This window comes from Heptranchias perlo, unplaced genomic scaffold (assembly GCF_035084215.1).
Source record: "Heptranchias perlo isolate sHepPer1 unplaced genomic scaffold, sHepPer1.hap1 HAP1_SCAFFOLD_418, whole genome shotgun sequence".
Classification (NCBI taxonomy): domain Eukaryota; kingdom Metazoa; phylum Chordata; class Chondrichthyes; order Hexanchiformes; family Hexanchidae; genus Heptranchias; species Heptranchias perlo.
This window is the reverse complement of record NW_027139430.1, coordinates 76722-92235: the sequence shown is the minus strand read 5'-3', so window position 1 is coordinate 92235 and position 15514 is coordinate 76722. Positions and strand designations below refer to the sequence as shown.

General features: G+C 53.2%; 1 protein-coding gene across 1 annotated transcript; it reads left to right on the top strand.

Annotated features, from left to right (window-relative positions):
• Window positions 1-10742: 10742 nt before the first annotated feature.
• LOC137312322 (endonuclease domain-containing 1 protein-like) lies at window positions 10743-12323 on the top strand. Its single transcript, XM_067978906.1, has 2 exons — window positions 10743-11190; window positions 11502-12323. Exons 1-2 carry the CDS (start codon window positions 10888-10890, stop codon window positions 12108-12110), a joined length of 912 nt encoding a protein of 303 aa, XP_067835007.1. The 5' UTR covers window positions 10743-10887; the 3' UTR covers window positions 12111-12323.
• Window positions 12324-15514: the final 3191 nt, after the last annotated feature.

Here is a 15514-nt window from a genome sequence, read left to right as displayed (position 1 = left end):
GTGTTGCAGTGAGGGGTGTGGGATATATCAGTGTTACAGTGAGGGGTGTGGGATATATCAGAGTGTTACAGTGAGGGGTGTGGGATATATCAGTGTTACAGTGAGGGGTGTGGGGTATATCAGAGTGCTACAGTGAGGGGTGTGGGATATATCAGTGTTACAGTGAGGGGTGTGGGATATATCAGAGTGTTGCAGTGAGGGGTGTGGGATATATCAGTGTTACAGTGAGGGGTGTGGGATATATCAGAGTGTTACAGTGAGGGGTGTGGGATATATCAGAGTGTTACAGTGAGGGGTGTGGGGTATATCAGAGTGCTACAGTGAGGGGTGTGGGATATATCAGAGTGTTGCAGTGAGGGGTGTGGGATATATCAGTGTTACAGTGAGGGGTGTGGGATATATCAGAGTGTTGCAGTGAGGGGTGTGGGATATATCAGTGTTACAGTGAGGGGTGTGGGATATATCAGAGTGTTACAGTGAGGGGTGTGGGGTATATCAGAGTGTTACAGTGAGGGGTGTGGGGTATATCAGAGTGTTACAGTGAGGGGTGTGGGATATATCAGAGTGTTACAGTGAGGGGTGTGGGATATATCAGAGTGTTACAGTGAGGGGTGTGGGATATATCAGAGTGTTACAGTGAGGGGTGTGGGGTATATCAGAGTGTTACAGTGAGGGGTGTGGGGTATATCAGTGTTACAGTGAGGGGTGTGGAATATATCAGTGTTACAGTGAGGGGTGTGGGATATATCAGTGTGACAGTGAGGGGTGTGGGATATATCAGTGTTACAGTGAGGGGTGTGGGGTATATCAGTGTTACAGTGAGGGGTGTGGGATATATCAGAGTGTTACAGTGAGGGGTGTGGGGTATATCAGTGTTACAGTGAGGGGTGTGGGATATATCAGTGTGTTACAGTGAGGGGTGTGGGATATATCAGAGTGTTACAGTGAGGGGTGTGGGATATATCAGAGTGTTACAGTGAGGGGTGCGGGGTATATCAGAGTGTTACAGTGAGGGGTGTGGGATATATCAGTGTTACAGTGAGGGGTGTGGGATATATCAGAGTGTTACAGTGAGGGGTGTGGGATATATCAGAGTGTTACAGTGAGGGGTGTGGGGTATATCAGTGTTACAGTGAGGGGTGTGGGATATATCAGTGTTACAGTGAGGGGTGTGGGATATATCAGTGTTACAGTGAGGGGTGTGGGATATATCAGAGTGTTACAGTGAGGGGTGTGGGGTATATCAGTGTTACAGTGAGGGGTGTGGGATATATCAGAGTGTTACAGTGAGGGGTGTGGGATATATCAGTGTTACAGTGAGGGGTGTGGGATATATCAGTGTTACAGTGAGGGGTGTGGGATATATCAGTGTTACAGTGAGGGGTGTGGGGTATATCAGTGTTACAGTGAGGGGTGTGGGATATATCAGTGTTACAGTGAGGGGTGTGGGGTATATCAGTGTTACAGTGAGGGGTGTGGGATATATCAGAGTGTTACAGTGAGGGGTGTGGGATATATCAGTGTTACAGTGAGGGGTGTGGGATATATCAGTGTTACAGTGAGGGGTGTGGGATATATCAGTGTTACAGTGAGGGGTGTGGGATATATCAGTGTTACAGTGAGGGGTGTGGGGTATATCAGAGTGTTACAGTGAGGGGTGTGGGGTATATCAGTGTTACAGTGAGGGGTGTGGGTTATATCAGTGTTACAGTGAGGGGTGTGGGATATATCAGTGTTACAGTGAGGGGTGTGGGGTATATCAGAGTGTTACAGTGAGGGGTGTGGGATATATCAGAGTGTTACAGTGAGGGGTGTGGGATATATCAGTGTTACAGTGAGGGGTGTGGGATATATCAGTGTTACAGTGAGGGGTGTGGGATATATCAGAGTGTTACAGTGAGGGGTGTGGGATATATCAGAGTGTTACAGTGAGGGGTGTGGGGTATATCAGAGTGTTACAGTGAGTGGTGTGGGGTATATCAGAGTGTTACAGTGAGGGGTGTGGGATATATCAGTGTTACAGTGAGGGGTGTGGGGTATATCAGAGTGTTACAGTGAGGGGTGTGGGATATATCAGAGTGCTACAGTGAGGGGTGTGGGATATATCAGTGTTACAGTGAGGGGTGTGGGGTATATCAGAGTGTTACAGTGAGGGGTGTGGGATATATCAGTGTTACAGTGAGGGGTGTGGGGTATATCAGAGTGCTACAGTGAGGGGTGTGGGGTATATCAGTGTTACAGTGAGGGGTGTGGGGTATATCAGAGTGTTACAGTGAGGGGTGTGGGATATATCAGTGTTACAGTGAGGGGTGTGGGATATATCAGAGTGTTACAGTGAGGGGTGTGGGATATATCAGAGTGTTACAGTGAGGGGTGTGGGGTATATCAGAGTGTTACAGTGAGGGGTGTGGGATATATCAGAGTGTTACAGTGAGGGGTGTGGGATATATCAGAGTGCTGCAGTGAGGGGTGTGGGATATATCAGAGTGTTACAGTGAGGGGTGTGGGATATATCAGTGTTACAGTGAGGGGTGTGGGATATATCAGAGTGTTACAGTGAGGGGTGTGGGATATATCAGTGTTACAGTGAGGGGTGTGGGGTATATCAGAGTGCTACAGTGAGGGGTGTGGGGTATATCAGAGTGTTACAGTGAGGGGTGTGGGGTATATCAGTGTTACAGTGAGGGGTGTGGGGTATATCAGAGTGTTACAGTGAGGGGTGTGGGATATATCAGAGTGTTACAGTGAGGGGTGTGGGATATATCAGAGTGCTACAGTGAGGGGTGTGGGATATATCAGAGTGTTGCAGTGAGGGGTGTGGGATATATCAGTGTTACAGTGAGGGGTGTGGGATATATCAGAGTGTTGCAGTGAGGGGTGTGGGATATATCAGTGTTACAGTGAGGGGTGTGGGATATATGAGAGTGTGACAGTGAGGGGTGTGGGGTATATCAGAGTGTTACAGTGAGGGGTGTGGGGTATATCAGAGTGTTACAGTGAGGGGTGTGGGATATATCAGAGTGTTACAGTGAGGGGTGTGGGATATATCAGAGTGTTACAGTGAGGGGTGTGGGATATATCAGAGTGTTACAGTGAGGGGTGTGGGATATATCAGAGTGTTACAGTGAGGGGTGTGGGATATATCAGTGTTACAGTGAGGGGTGTGGGATATATCAGTGTTACAGTGAGGGGTGTGGGATATATCAGAGTGTTACAGTGAGGGGTGTGGGGTATATCAGAGTGTTACAGTGAGGGGTGTGGGATATATCAGTGTTACAGTGAGGGGTGTGGGGTATATCAGAGTGTTACAGTGAGGGGTGTGGGATATATCAGTGTTACAGTGAGGGGTGTGGGATATATCAGTGTTACAGTGAGGGGTGTGGGATATATCAGAGTGTTACAGTGAGGGGTGTGTGATATATCAGAGTGTTACAGTGAGGGGTGTGGGGTATATCAGTGTTACAGTGAGGGGTGTGGGATATATCGGTGTTACAGTGAGGGGTGTGGGGTATATCAGTGTTACAGTGAGGGGTGTGGGATATATCAGAGTGTTACAGTGAGGGGTGTGGGATATATCAGAGTGTTACAGAGAGGGGTGTGGGATATATCAGAGTGTTACAGTGAGGGGTGTGGGATATATCAGAGTGTTACAGTGAGGGGTGTGGGATATATCAGTGTTACAGTGAGGGGTGTGGGATATATCAGTGTTACAGTGAGGGGTGTGGGATATATCAGAGTGTTACAGTGAGGGGTGTGGGATATATCAGTGTTACAGTGAGGGGTGTGGGATATATGAGAGTGTTACAGTGAGGGGTGTGGGGTATATCAGTGTTACAGTGAGGGGTGTGGGATATATGAGAGTGTTACAGTGAGGGGTGTGGGGTATATCAGTGTTACAGTGAGGGGTGTGGGATATATGAGAGTGTTACAGTGAGGGGTGTGGGGTATATCAGTGTTACAGTGAGGGGTGTGGAATATATCAGTGTTACAGTGAGGGGTGTGGGATATATGAGAGTGTTGCAGTGAGGGGTGTGGGATATATCAGAGTGTTGCAGTGAGGGGAGTGGGATATATCAGTGTTACAGTGAGGGGTGTGGGATATATCAGTGTTACAGTGAGGGGTGTGGGGTATATCAGTGTTACAGTGAGGGGTGTGGGGTATATCAGTGTTACAGTGAGGGGTGTGGGGTATATCAGAGTGTTACAGTGAGGGGTGTGGGATATATCAGAGTGTTACAGTGAGGGGTGTGGGGTATATCAGAGTGTTACAGTGAGGGGTGTGGGATATATCAGTGTTACAGTGAGGGGTGTGGGATATATCAGAGTGTTACAGTGAGGGGTGTGGGGTGTATCAGTGTTACAGTGAGGGGTGTGGGATATATCGGAGTGTTACAGTGAGGGGTGTGGGATATATCAGAGTGTTACAGTGAGGGGTGTGGGGTATATCAGAGTGTTACAGTGAGGGGTGTGGGATATATCAGAGTGTTACAGTGAGGGGTGTGGGGTGTATCAGTGTTACAGTGAGGGGTGTGGGATATATCAGAGTGTTACAGTGAGGGGTGTGGGATATATCAGAGTGCTACAGTGAGGGGTGTGGGATATATCAGAGTGTTGCAGTGAGGGGTGTGGGATATATCAGTGTTACAGTGAGGGGTGTGGGATATATCAGAGTGTTGCAGTGAGGGGTGTGGGATATATCAGTGTTACAGTGAGGGGTGTGGGATATATGAGAGTGTTACAGTGAGGGGTGTGGGGTATATCAGAGTGTTACAGTGAGGGGTGTGGGGTATATCAGAGTGTTACAGTGAGGGGTGTGGGATATATCAGAGTGTTACAGTGAGGGGTGTGGGATATATCAGAGTGTTACAGTGAGGGGTGTGGGATATATCAGAGTGTTACAGTGAGGGGTGTGGGATATATCAGTGTTACAGTGAGGGGTGTGGGATATATCAGTGTTACAGTGAGGGGTGTGGGGTATATCAGAGTGTTGCAGTGAGGGGTGTGGGATATATCAGAGTGTTACAGTGAGGTGTGTGGGATATATCAGAGTGTTACAGTGAGGGGTGTGGGGTATATCAGAGTGTTACAGTGAGGGGTGTGGGATATATCAGAGTGTTACAGTGAGGGGTGTGGGATATATCAGTGTTACAGTGAGGGGTGTGGGATATATCAGTGTTACAGTGAGGGGTGTGGGATATATCAGTGTTACAGTGAGGGGTGTGGGATATATCAGAGTGTTACAGTGAGGGGTGTGGGATATATCAGAGTGTTACAGTGAGGGGTGTGGGGTATATCAGAGTGTTACAGTGAGGGGTGTGGGATATATCAGAGTGTTACAGTGAGGGGTGTGGGATATATCAGAGTGTTACAGTGAGGGGTGTGGGGTATATCAGTGTTACAGTGAGGGGTGTGGGATATATCGGTGTTACAGTGAGGGGTGTGGGGTATATCAGTGTTACAGTGAGGGGTGTGGGATATATCAGTGTTACAGTGAGGGGTGTGGGATATATCAGTGTTACAGTGAGGGGTGTGGGATATATCAGAGTGTTACAGTGAGGGGTGTGGGGTATATCAGAGTGTTACAGTGAGGGGTGTGGGGTATATCAGTGTTACAGTGAGGGGTGTGGGATATATGAGAGTGTTACAGTGAGGGGTGTGGGGTATATCAGAGTGTTACAGTGAGGGGTGTGGGGTATATGAGAGTGTTACAGTGAGGGGTGTGGGGTATATCAGTGTTACAGTGAGGGGTGTGGGATATATGAGAGTGTTACAGTGAGGGGTGTGGGATATATCAGAGTGTTACAGTGAGGGGTGTGGGGTATATCAGTGTTACAGTGAGGGGTGTGAGGTATATCAGAGTGTTACAGTGAGGGGTGTGGGGTATATCAGAGTGTTACAGTGAGGGGTGTGGGATATATCAGAGTGTTACAGTGAGGGGTGTGGGGTATATCAGTGTTACAGTGAGGGGTGTGGGGTGTATCAGAGTGTTACAGTGAGGGGTGTGGGATATATCAGAGTGTTGCAGTGAGGGGTGTGGGATATATCAGTGTTACAGTGAGGGGTGTGGGATATATCAGTGTTACAGTGAGGGGTGTGGGGTATATCAGTGTTACAGTGAGGGGTGTGGGGTATATCAGTGTTACAGTGAGGGGTGTGGGGTATATCAGAGTGTTACAGTGAGGGGTGTGGGATATATCAGAGTGTTACAGTGAGGGGTGTGGGGTATATCAGAGTGTTACAGTGAGGGGTGTGGGATATATCAGTGTTACAGTGAGGGGTGTGGGATATATCAGAGTGTTACAGTGAGGGGTGTGGGATATATCAGAGTGTTACAGTGAGGGGTGCGGGATATATCAGAGTGTTACAGTGAGGGGTGTGGGATATATCAGAGTGTTACAGTGAGGGGTGTGGGATATATCAGAGTGTTACAGTGAGGGGTGTGGGATATATCAGAGTGTTACAGTGAGGGGTGTGGGGTATATCAGAGTGTTACAGTGAGGGGTGTGGGGTATATCAGAGTGTTACAGTGAGGGGTGTGGGGTATATCAGTGTTACAGTGAGGGGTGTGGGATATATCAGTGTTACAGTGAGGGGTGTGGGTTATATCAGTGTTACAGTGAGGGGTGTGGGTTATATCAGTGTTACAGTGAGGGGTGTGGGATATATCAGTGTTACAGTGAGGGGTGTGGGATATATCAGTGTTACAGTGAGGGGTGTGGGATATATCAGAGTGTTACAGTGAGGGGTGTGGGATATATCAGAGTGTTACAGTGAGGGGTGTGGGATATATCAGAGTGTTACAGTGAGGGGTGTGGGATATATCAGAGTGTTACAGTGAGGGGTGTGGGGTGTATCAGTGTTACAGTGAGGGGTGTGGGATATATCAGTGTTACAGTGAGGGGTGTGGGATATATCAGTGTTACAGTGAGGGGTGTGGGGTATATCAGAGTGTTACAGTGAGGGGTGTGGGATATATCAGAGTGTTACAGTGAGGGGTGTGGGATATATCAGTGTTACAGTGAGGGGTGTGGGATATATCAGAGTGTTACAGTGAGGGGTGTGGGATATATCAGAGTGTTACAGTGAGGGGTGTGGGATATATCAGTGTTACAGTGAGGGGTGTGGGATATATCAGTGTTACAGTGAGGGGTGTGGGATATATCAGTGTGTTACAGTGAGGGGTGTGGGGTATATCAGAGTGTTACAGTGAGGGGTGTGGGATATATCAGTGTTACAGTGAGGGGTGTGGGATATATCAGAGTGTTACAGTGAGGGGTGTGGGATATATCAGAGTGTTACAGTGAGGGGTGTGGGATATATCAGAGTGTTACAGTGAGGGGTGTGGGATATATCAGAGTGTTACAGTGAGGGGTGTGGGGTGTATCAGTGTTACAGTGAGGGGTGTGGGATATATCAGTGTTACAGTGAGGGGTGTGGGATATATCAGTGTTACAGTGAGGGGTGTGGGGTATATCAGAGTGTTACAGTGAGGGGTGTGGGATATATCAGAGTGTTACAGTGAGGGGTGTGGGATATATCAGTGTTACAGTGAGGGGTGTGGGATATATCAGAGTGTTACAGTGAGGGGTGTGGGATATATCAGAGTGTTACAGTGAGGGGTGTGGGATATATCAGTGTTACAGTGAGGGGTGTGGGATATATCAGTGTTACAGTGAGGGGTGTGGGATATATCAGAGTGTTACAGTGAGGGGTGTGGGATATATCAGAGTGTTACAGTGAGGGGTGTGGGATATATCAGAGTGTTACAGTGAGGGGTGTGGGGTATATCAGAGTGTTACAGTGAGGGGTGTGGGGTATATCAGAGTGTTACAGTGAGGGGTGTGGGATATATCAGAGTGTTACAGTGAGGGGTGTGGGGTATATCAGTGTGTTACAGTGAGGGGTGTGGGATATATCAGAGTGTTACAGTGAGGGGTGTGGGATATATCAGAGTGTTTCAGTGAGGGGTGTGGGATATATCAGAGTGTTACAGTGAGGGGTGTGGGATATATCAGAGTGTTACAGTGAGGGGTGTGGGATATATCAGAGTGTTACAGTGAGGGGTGTGGGATATATCAGAGTGTTACAGTGAGGGGTGTGGGGTATATCAGAGTGTTACAGTGAGGGGTGTGGGATATATCAGAGTGTTACAGTGAGGGGTGTGGGATATATCAGAGTGTTACAGTGAGGGGTGTGGGATATATCAGTGTTACAGTGAGGGGTGTGGGATATATCAGTGTTACAGTGAGGGGTGTGGGGTATATCAGAGTGTTACAGTGAGGGGTGTGGGATATATCAGTGTTACAGTGAGGGGTGTGGGATATATCAGAGTGTTACAGTGAGGGGTGTGGGATATATCAGTGTTACAGTGAGGGGTGTGGGATATATCAGTGTTACAGTGAGGGGTGTGGGGTATATCAGAGTGTTACAGTGAGGGGTGTGGGATATATCAGTGTTACAGTGAGGGGTGTGGGATATATCAGAGTGTTACAGTGAGGGGTGTGGGATATATCAGAGTGTTACAGTGAGGGGTGTGGGGTATATCAGAGTGTTACAGTGAGGGGTGTGGGATATATCAGTGTTACAGTGAGGGGTGTGGGGTATATCAGTGTGTTACAGTGTCACCCCCAACACCCCCCCTCCTCCCTTCACCTTCCCGTGCGAGTGCAGGAGATGCTGCATCTCCCCCTTCACCTCCTCCCTTCCCACCCTCCAGATCCCCAAACACTCCCTCCAGGTCAAACCTCGAATTGCTGGTCCTATTTTCAATTTCGTGTTGGCGATTGGTGACGCGGCCTCCTCTCCACTGGTCGGGGTGGGGGGAAGAGAGCAAACGCAGACTGGGCGATTGCTTTGCTGAGCATCCCCCGCCCTGTCCGCGGGCGTGACCCTGAGCTGCCGGTCACTTGTCATTTTAATTCCCTGTCCCACTCCCACTGTGACCTCTCTGTCCTCGGCCTCTTACACTGGTCCAATGGAGATTGATGCAAGCTCGGGGAACAGCTCCTCATCTTTCCATTGGGCACTTTACAACTCTCCGGACTCAACACTGATTTCAAGAACTTCAGATCAGAACCATGGCTCCCAATTTTTCCCCAGACAGCAGGTGCTGGTGATGGTTCACCTCCTCCATAGGCCCATCTTTTGTAACTTTACCTGTCCCATTACTGCCCTCCTCACCTTGCACCATTCCCCCTCGTGTCCATTTAATCTCTCCTCCCCTCCTCACCTTGCACCATTCCCCCTCGTGTCCATTTAATCTCTCCTCCCCTCCTCACCTTGCACCATTCCCCCTCGTGTCCATTTAATCTCTCCTCCCCTCCTCACCTTGCACCATTCCCCCTCGTGTCCATTTAATCTCTCCTGCCCTCCTCACCTTGCACCATTCCCCCTCGTGTCCATTTAATCTCTCCTGCCCTCCTCACCTTGCACCATTCCCCCTCGTGTCCATTTAATCTCTCCTCCCCTCCTCACCTTGCACCATTCCCCCTCGTGTCCATTTAATCTCTCCTGCCCTGCTCACCTTGCACCATTCCCCCTCGTGTCCATTTAATCTCTCCTCCCCTCCTCACCTTGCACCATTCCCCCTCGTGTCCATTTACTCTCTCCTCCCCTCCTCACCTTGCACCATTCCCCCTCGTGTCCATTTAATCTCTCCTGCCCTCCTCACCTTGCACCATTCCCCCTCGTGTCCATTTAATCTCTCCTGCCCTCCTCACCTTGCACCATTCCCCCTCGTGTCCATTTAATCTCTCCTCCCCTCCTCACCTTGCACCATTCCCCCTCGTGTCCATTTAATCTCTCCTGCCCTCCTCACCTTGCACCATCTCCCCCTCGTGTCCATTTAATCTCTCCTGCCCTCCTCACCTTGCACCATTCCCCCTCGTGTCCATTTAATCTCTCCTGCCCTCCTCACCTTGCACCATTCCCCCTCGTGTCCATTTAATCTCTCCTCCCCTCCTCTCCTTGCACCATTCCCCCTCGTGTCCATTTAATCTCTCCTCCCCTCCTCACCTTGCACCATTCCCCCTCGTGTCCATTTAATCTCTCCTCCCCTCCTCACCTTGCACCATTCCCCCTCGTGTCCATTTAATCTCTCCTCCCCTCCTCACCTTGCACCATTCCCCCTCGTGTCCATTGAATCTCTCCTGCCCTCCTCACCTTGCACCATTCCCCCTCGTGTCCATTTAATCTCTCCTCCCCTCCTCACCGTGCACCATTCCCCCTCGTGTCCATTTAATCTCTCCTGCCCTCCTCACCTTCCACCATTCCCCCTTGTGTCCATTTAATCTCTCCTCCCCTCCTCTCCGTGCACCATTCCCCTCGTGTCCATTTAATCTCTCCTCCCCTCCTCACCTTGCACCATTCCCCTCGTGTCCATTTAATCTCTCCTGCCCTCCTCACCTTGCACCATCTCCCCCTCGTGTCCATTTAATCTCTCCTGCCCTCCTCACCTTGCACCATTCCCCCTCGTGTCCATTTAATCTCTCCTCCCCTCCTCACCTTGCACCATTCCCCCTCGTGTCCCTTTAATTTCCCCTGAACCGTTTCCCTCCTCCGTTGCCTCTGCCTGGCTGGCTGACCGTTGACCGCGGTTTCTGGTAATCCAGTGCAGGGTGGAGGGAGGGTTAATTGTCGGAGATTGGGCCTCTCCCAGGTGGTGGGGGAGGGAGTCAGGCCCGGGGGGCGGGGAAGGGGTGATGACATTCTTGGCTGAATTTCCATGGGTGATCATGTCTCTGCCAGCTGGCCGTTTGTACGAGTTGAGCCTTTGCGTGACTCAAGCCTGTGATCAGTTGCAGCTGCCTGGGTTCGTTCGCACGCACGGAGGGGAGTCAGTCATTTGGGGGGCCGCTCGACCGGGTGAGTGGAGAGAGAGAGACGAGGATGTCCCTTCGCATCCCCTTGGTCCTGTTGGCCGGACTCTGCGGCCTCCGTGGCGAGACGGTGGCCCGATTCCAGGCTCTGGCCGACTGCCGAGCCTTCTTCTACCGGGGCCTGCCTCCGTCTGGCTTCGTGGGGCCGTCTCAGGTCCGTCTGTGCCAGCGTCTGGCCGGGAAGATGTACTTCGCGACGCTGTACGACCGTTCGGGCCGTCTGCCCGTCTACTCCGCCTCCATCTACAAGCACCGGGCCGCGGGAGACCCCAGGGAGAAGGGGGTGGACCGGACTTGGAAATACGAATCTCAGGTCAGTCTGAGCGCCTGGTGCGGGGCGCGGGAGGGGGCGGGGCGGGGGGGTGTTCACGGGTACGGCCCTCCTGCCCTTGCTGCGTTGGCTCGATCTTGCGGGGGTGGTGGGGGGGTGGGAGGAGATGCGCCCGAGCAGGGGCACGCGGCAGCTTCCAATGGGGAAACGCTATGTAAACACGTCACGCTGCGATGACGCCGTCTGGCCACTGGGCGGAGTGGGAAAGTCGGGCGGCGGCGGGGGGGCGGCGCGGTTTTTAAGGTTCGAGGCCCCTCCCCCCCGCCGATTAACGTCCCTTTTCCTTTCTGCAGCTGGTGGACCCTCAATCTGACGCCAACATGACCGAGATCTCGCCCCGTGCCCTGCGGGATCCTGCTGTGCGTCGGAGCCAGGCGGTGGCCGGGGCTTACCCCATGCGCCTGGGGGAGCTGAACTACGTCCGGGGGCAGCTGAGCCCGGGCAACTTCCAGGGCAGCCGCCTCAGCAGGAGCGCCACCTACACCGTCACCAACGCCGTGACCTACCCCCGGCTGTTCCACCATGGGGGGTGGAAGCCGGGGCTCGCCAGGACCGCGCAGAGGCTCAGGGAGGGGTGCCAGGGCTCCCGGGCGTACATGGTGAGCGGCGCAGTGCGGAGGAGGCGGGGCAAGGAGGAGTGGGCGCCTCGGGTGGGGAAGGGGCGGGCGGCCCTGCCCCAGATGTTGTGGTCGGCCTTCTGCTGCGGCAACGGGGCCAGCGGAGCGCTTCTGGGGCACGCCGAGGGCTCGGGGACCCTGAGGCTGGGCGAGGGGGCGGGCGGCCTGGCCCTGGGGCCCTACCAGACGCAGGACATCACGGTCGAGCAGCTCGAAACCCTCCTGGCCGCTCACCTGGGACGCAAGAGGGTCCAAATTTTCGAGGGGGGCTGCACCCCGATTTAAGCCGCCCGGCCGCGCGGAGGGTCGGAGGCGGACAGGGCGGCCGGGCGGCGATGGGGGTCGGCGGGGGGGGTGTGGGGGGTTTGAGACGAGGTTCAGTGTCTCTCTCTCCCCCCCACCGCCCGAACCCCAGACCCCCCCCAAACCCGGGTCATCGATCACCGGTCGCTCCCTCCCAGACCCAAATTATCCACTTTCAATAAACAATTAAACCCACTCAACCGTCTCCTGTATCGAGTCTTGTTCATTGGGGGAGAGACAGACAGACCCCGTCTCTCTCTCTCTCCCTCCCTCCATCTCTCTCTCTCCCTCCCTCCGTCTGTCTCTCTCGCTCCCTCCCTCCGTCTGTCTCTCTCTCTCCCTCCCTCCATCTCACTCTCTCGCTCCCTCCCTCCGTCTGTCTCTCTCTCTCCCTCCGTCTGTCTCTCACTCCCTCCGTCTCTCTCTCCCTCTCCCTCCGTCTGTCTCTCCCTCCCTCCGTCCGTCTCTCTCTCTCTCCCTCCCTCCGTCTGTCTCTCTCTCTCCCTCCGTCTGTCTCTCCCTCCCTCCGTCTGTCTCTCTCTCTCTCTCTCTCCCTCCCTCCGTCTGTCTCTCACTCCCTCCGTCTCTCTCTCACTCTCCCTCCGTCTGTCTCTCCCTCCCTCTGTCTGTCTCTCTCTCTCTCCCTCCCTCCGTCTGTCTCTCTCTCTCTCTCTCCCTCCCTCCGTCTGTCTCTCTCTCTCCCTCCGTCTGTCTCTCCCTCTCTCTCTCTCTCCCTCCGTCTGTCTCTCCCTCCCTCCGTCTGTCTCTCTCTCTCTCTCTCCCTCCCTCCGTCTGTCTCTCACTCCCTCCGTCTCTCTCTCTCCCTCCCTCCGTCTGTCTCTCTCTCTCTCTCTCTCTCCCTCCGTCTGTCTCTCACTCCCTCCGTCTCTCTCTCTCTCTCTCTCCCTCCGTCTGTTTCTCCCTCCCTCCATCTGTCTCTCTCTCTCTCTCCCTCCGTCTGTCTCTAACTCCCTCCGTCTGTCTCTCTCTCTCTCTCCCTCCCTCCGTCCATCTCTCTCTCTCCCTCCCTCCGTCTGTCTGTCTCTCTCTCTCTCTCCCTCCGTCTGTCTCTCACTCCCTCCGTCTCTCTCTCTCTCTCTCTCCCTCCGTCTGTTTCTCCCTTCCTCCATCTGTCTCTCTCTCTCTCTCCCTCCGTCTGTCTCTCTCTCCCTCCGTCTGTCTCTCCCTCCCTCCCTCTGTCTCTGCCTCGCTCCGCCTGCCTCTCACTCCCTCTGTCTCTCTCTCACTCCCTCCGTCTGTCTCTCCCACTCTCCAAGTGTGTCTCTCTCCCTCCGTCTGTCTCTGCCTGCCTCACTCCAACTGTCTCTCTCTCCCTCCGTCTATCTCTCTCTCCCTCTGTCTGTCTCTCCCTCCCTCTGTCTCTCTCTCTCTCCCTCCGTCTCTCTCTCTCTCCCTCTGTCTGTCTCTCCCTCCCTCTGTCTCACTCTCTCTCCCTCCATCTGTCTATCCCTCCCACCGTTTGTCTCTCCCTCCCTCTGTCTGTCTCTACCTCCCTCCGTTTGTCTCTCCATCCCTCCGTCTGTCTTTCTATCTCGCAGTCTTCGTTTCTCTCTCTCTCTCTTCGTCTGTCTCTTTCTCTCTCTTTCACTCTCTCTCTGTCTCACTCTCTCTCTCTGTCTCTCTCTCTCCAACTCTCTTTCCCTCTCTCTCTCTCTCTCCCCCACTCTCTCTCTCTCCCTCTCTCTCTCTCACTCCAGCTCTGTCTCTGACTCTCTCTGTCACTCTCTCTCTCTCTGTCCCACTCTCTCTCTGCCTCTCTCCCTGGGATTGAGGGATTGGAGAGAAGGAGGGTCGGTGTGTGATTGAGGGATTGGGGAGAAGGTGGGTAGGTGTGGGATTGAGGGATTGGGGAGAAGGTGGGTAGGTGTGGGATTGAGGGATTGTGGAGAAGGTGGGTCGGTGTGGGATTGAGGGATTGGGGAGAAGGTGGGTAGGTGTGGGATTGAGGGATTGGGGAGAAGGTGGGTAGGTGAGTGATTGAGGGATTGGGGAGAAGGTGGGTAGGTGTGGGATTGAGGGATTGGGGAGAAGGTGGGTCGGTGTGGGATTGAGGGATTGGGGAGAAGGTGGGTAGGTGTGGGATTGAGGGATTGAGGAGAAGGTGGGTCGGTGTGGGATTGAGGGATTGGGAAGAAGGTGGGTCGGTGTGGGATTGAGGGATTGGGGAGAAGGTGGGTAGGTGTGGGATTGAGGGATTGGGGAGAAGGTGGGTAGGTGTGTGATTGAGGGATTGGGGAGAAGGTGGGTCGGTGTGGGATTGAGGGATTGGGGAGAAGGTGGGTCGGTGTGGGATTGAGGGATTGGGGAGGTGGGTAGGTGTGGGATTGAGGGATTGGGGAGAAGGTGGGTAGGTGTTTGGATTGAGGGATTGGGGAGAAGGTGGGTAGGTGTGGGATTGAGGGATTGGGGAGAAGGTGGGTAGGTGTGGGATTGAGGGATTGGGGAGAAGGTGGGTAGGTGTGGGATTGAGGGATTGGGGAGAAGGTGGGTCGGTGAGGGATTGAGGGATTGGGGAGAAGATGGGTCGGTGTGGGATTGAGGGATTGGGGAGAAGGTGGGTCGGTGAGGGATTGAGGGATAGGGGAGAAGGTGGGTCGGTGTGGGATTGATGGATTGGGGAGAAGATGGGTCGGTGTGGGATTGAGGGATTGGGGAGAAGGTGGGTCGGTGAGGGATTGAGGGATTGGGGAGAAGGTGGGTAGGTGTGGGATTGAGGATTGGGGAGAAGGTGGGTCGGTGTGGGATTGAAGGATTGAGGAGAAGGTGGGTAGGTGAGGGATTGAGGGATTGGGGAGAAGGTGGGTAGGTGAGGGATTGAGGGATTGGGGAGAAGGTGGTTAGGTGAGGGATTGAGGGATTGGGGAGAAGGTGGGGTGGTGAGGGATTGAGGGATTGGGGAGAAGGTGGGTCGGTGTGGGATTGAGGGATTGGGGAGAAGGTGGGTAGGTGTGGGATTGAGGGATTGGGGAGAAGGTGGGTAGGTGAGGGATTGAGGGATTGGGGAGAAGGTGGGTAGGTGTGGGATTGAGGGATTGGGGAGAAGGTGGGTAGGTGTGGGTTTGAGGGATTGGGGAGAAGGTGGGTCGGTGTGGGATTGAGGGATTGGGGAGAAGGTGGGTCGGTGTGGGATTGAGGGATTGGGGAGAAGGTGGGTAGGTGTGGGATTGAGGGATTGGGGAGAAGGTGGGTTGGTGTGGGATTGAGGGATTGGGGAGAAGGTGGGTAGGTGTGGGATTGAGGGATTGGGGAGAAGGTGTGTAGGTGTGGGATTGAGGGATTGGGGAGAAGGTGGGTAGGTGTGGGATTGAGGGATGGGGAGAAGGTGGGGAGGTGTGGGATTGAGGGATTGGGGAGAAGGTGGATCG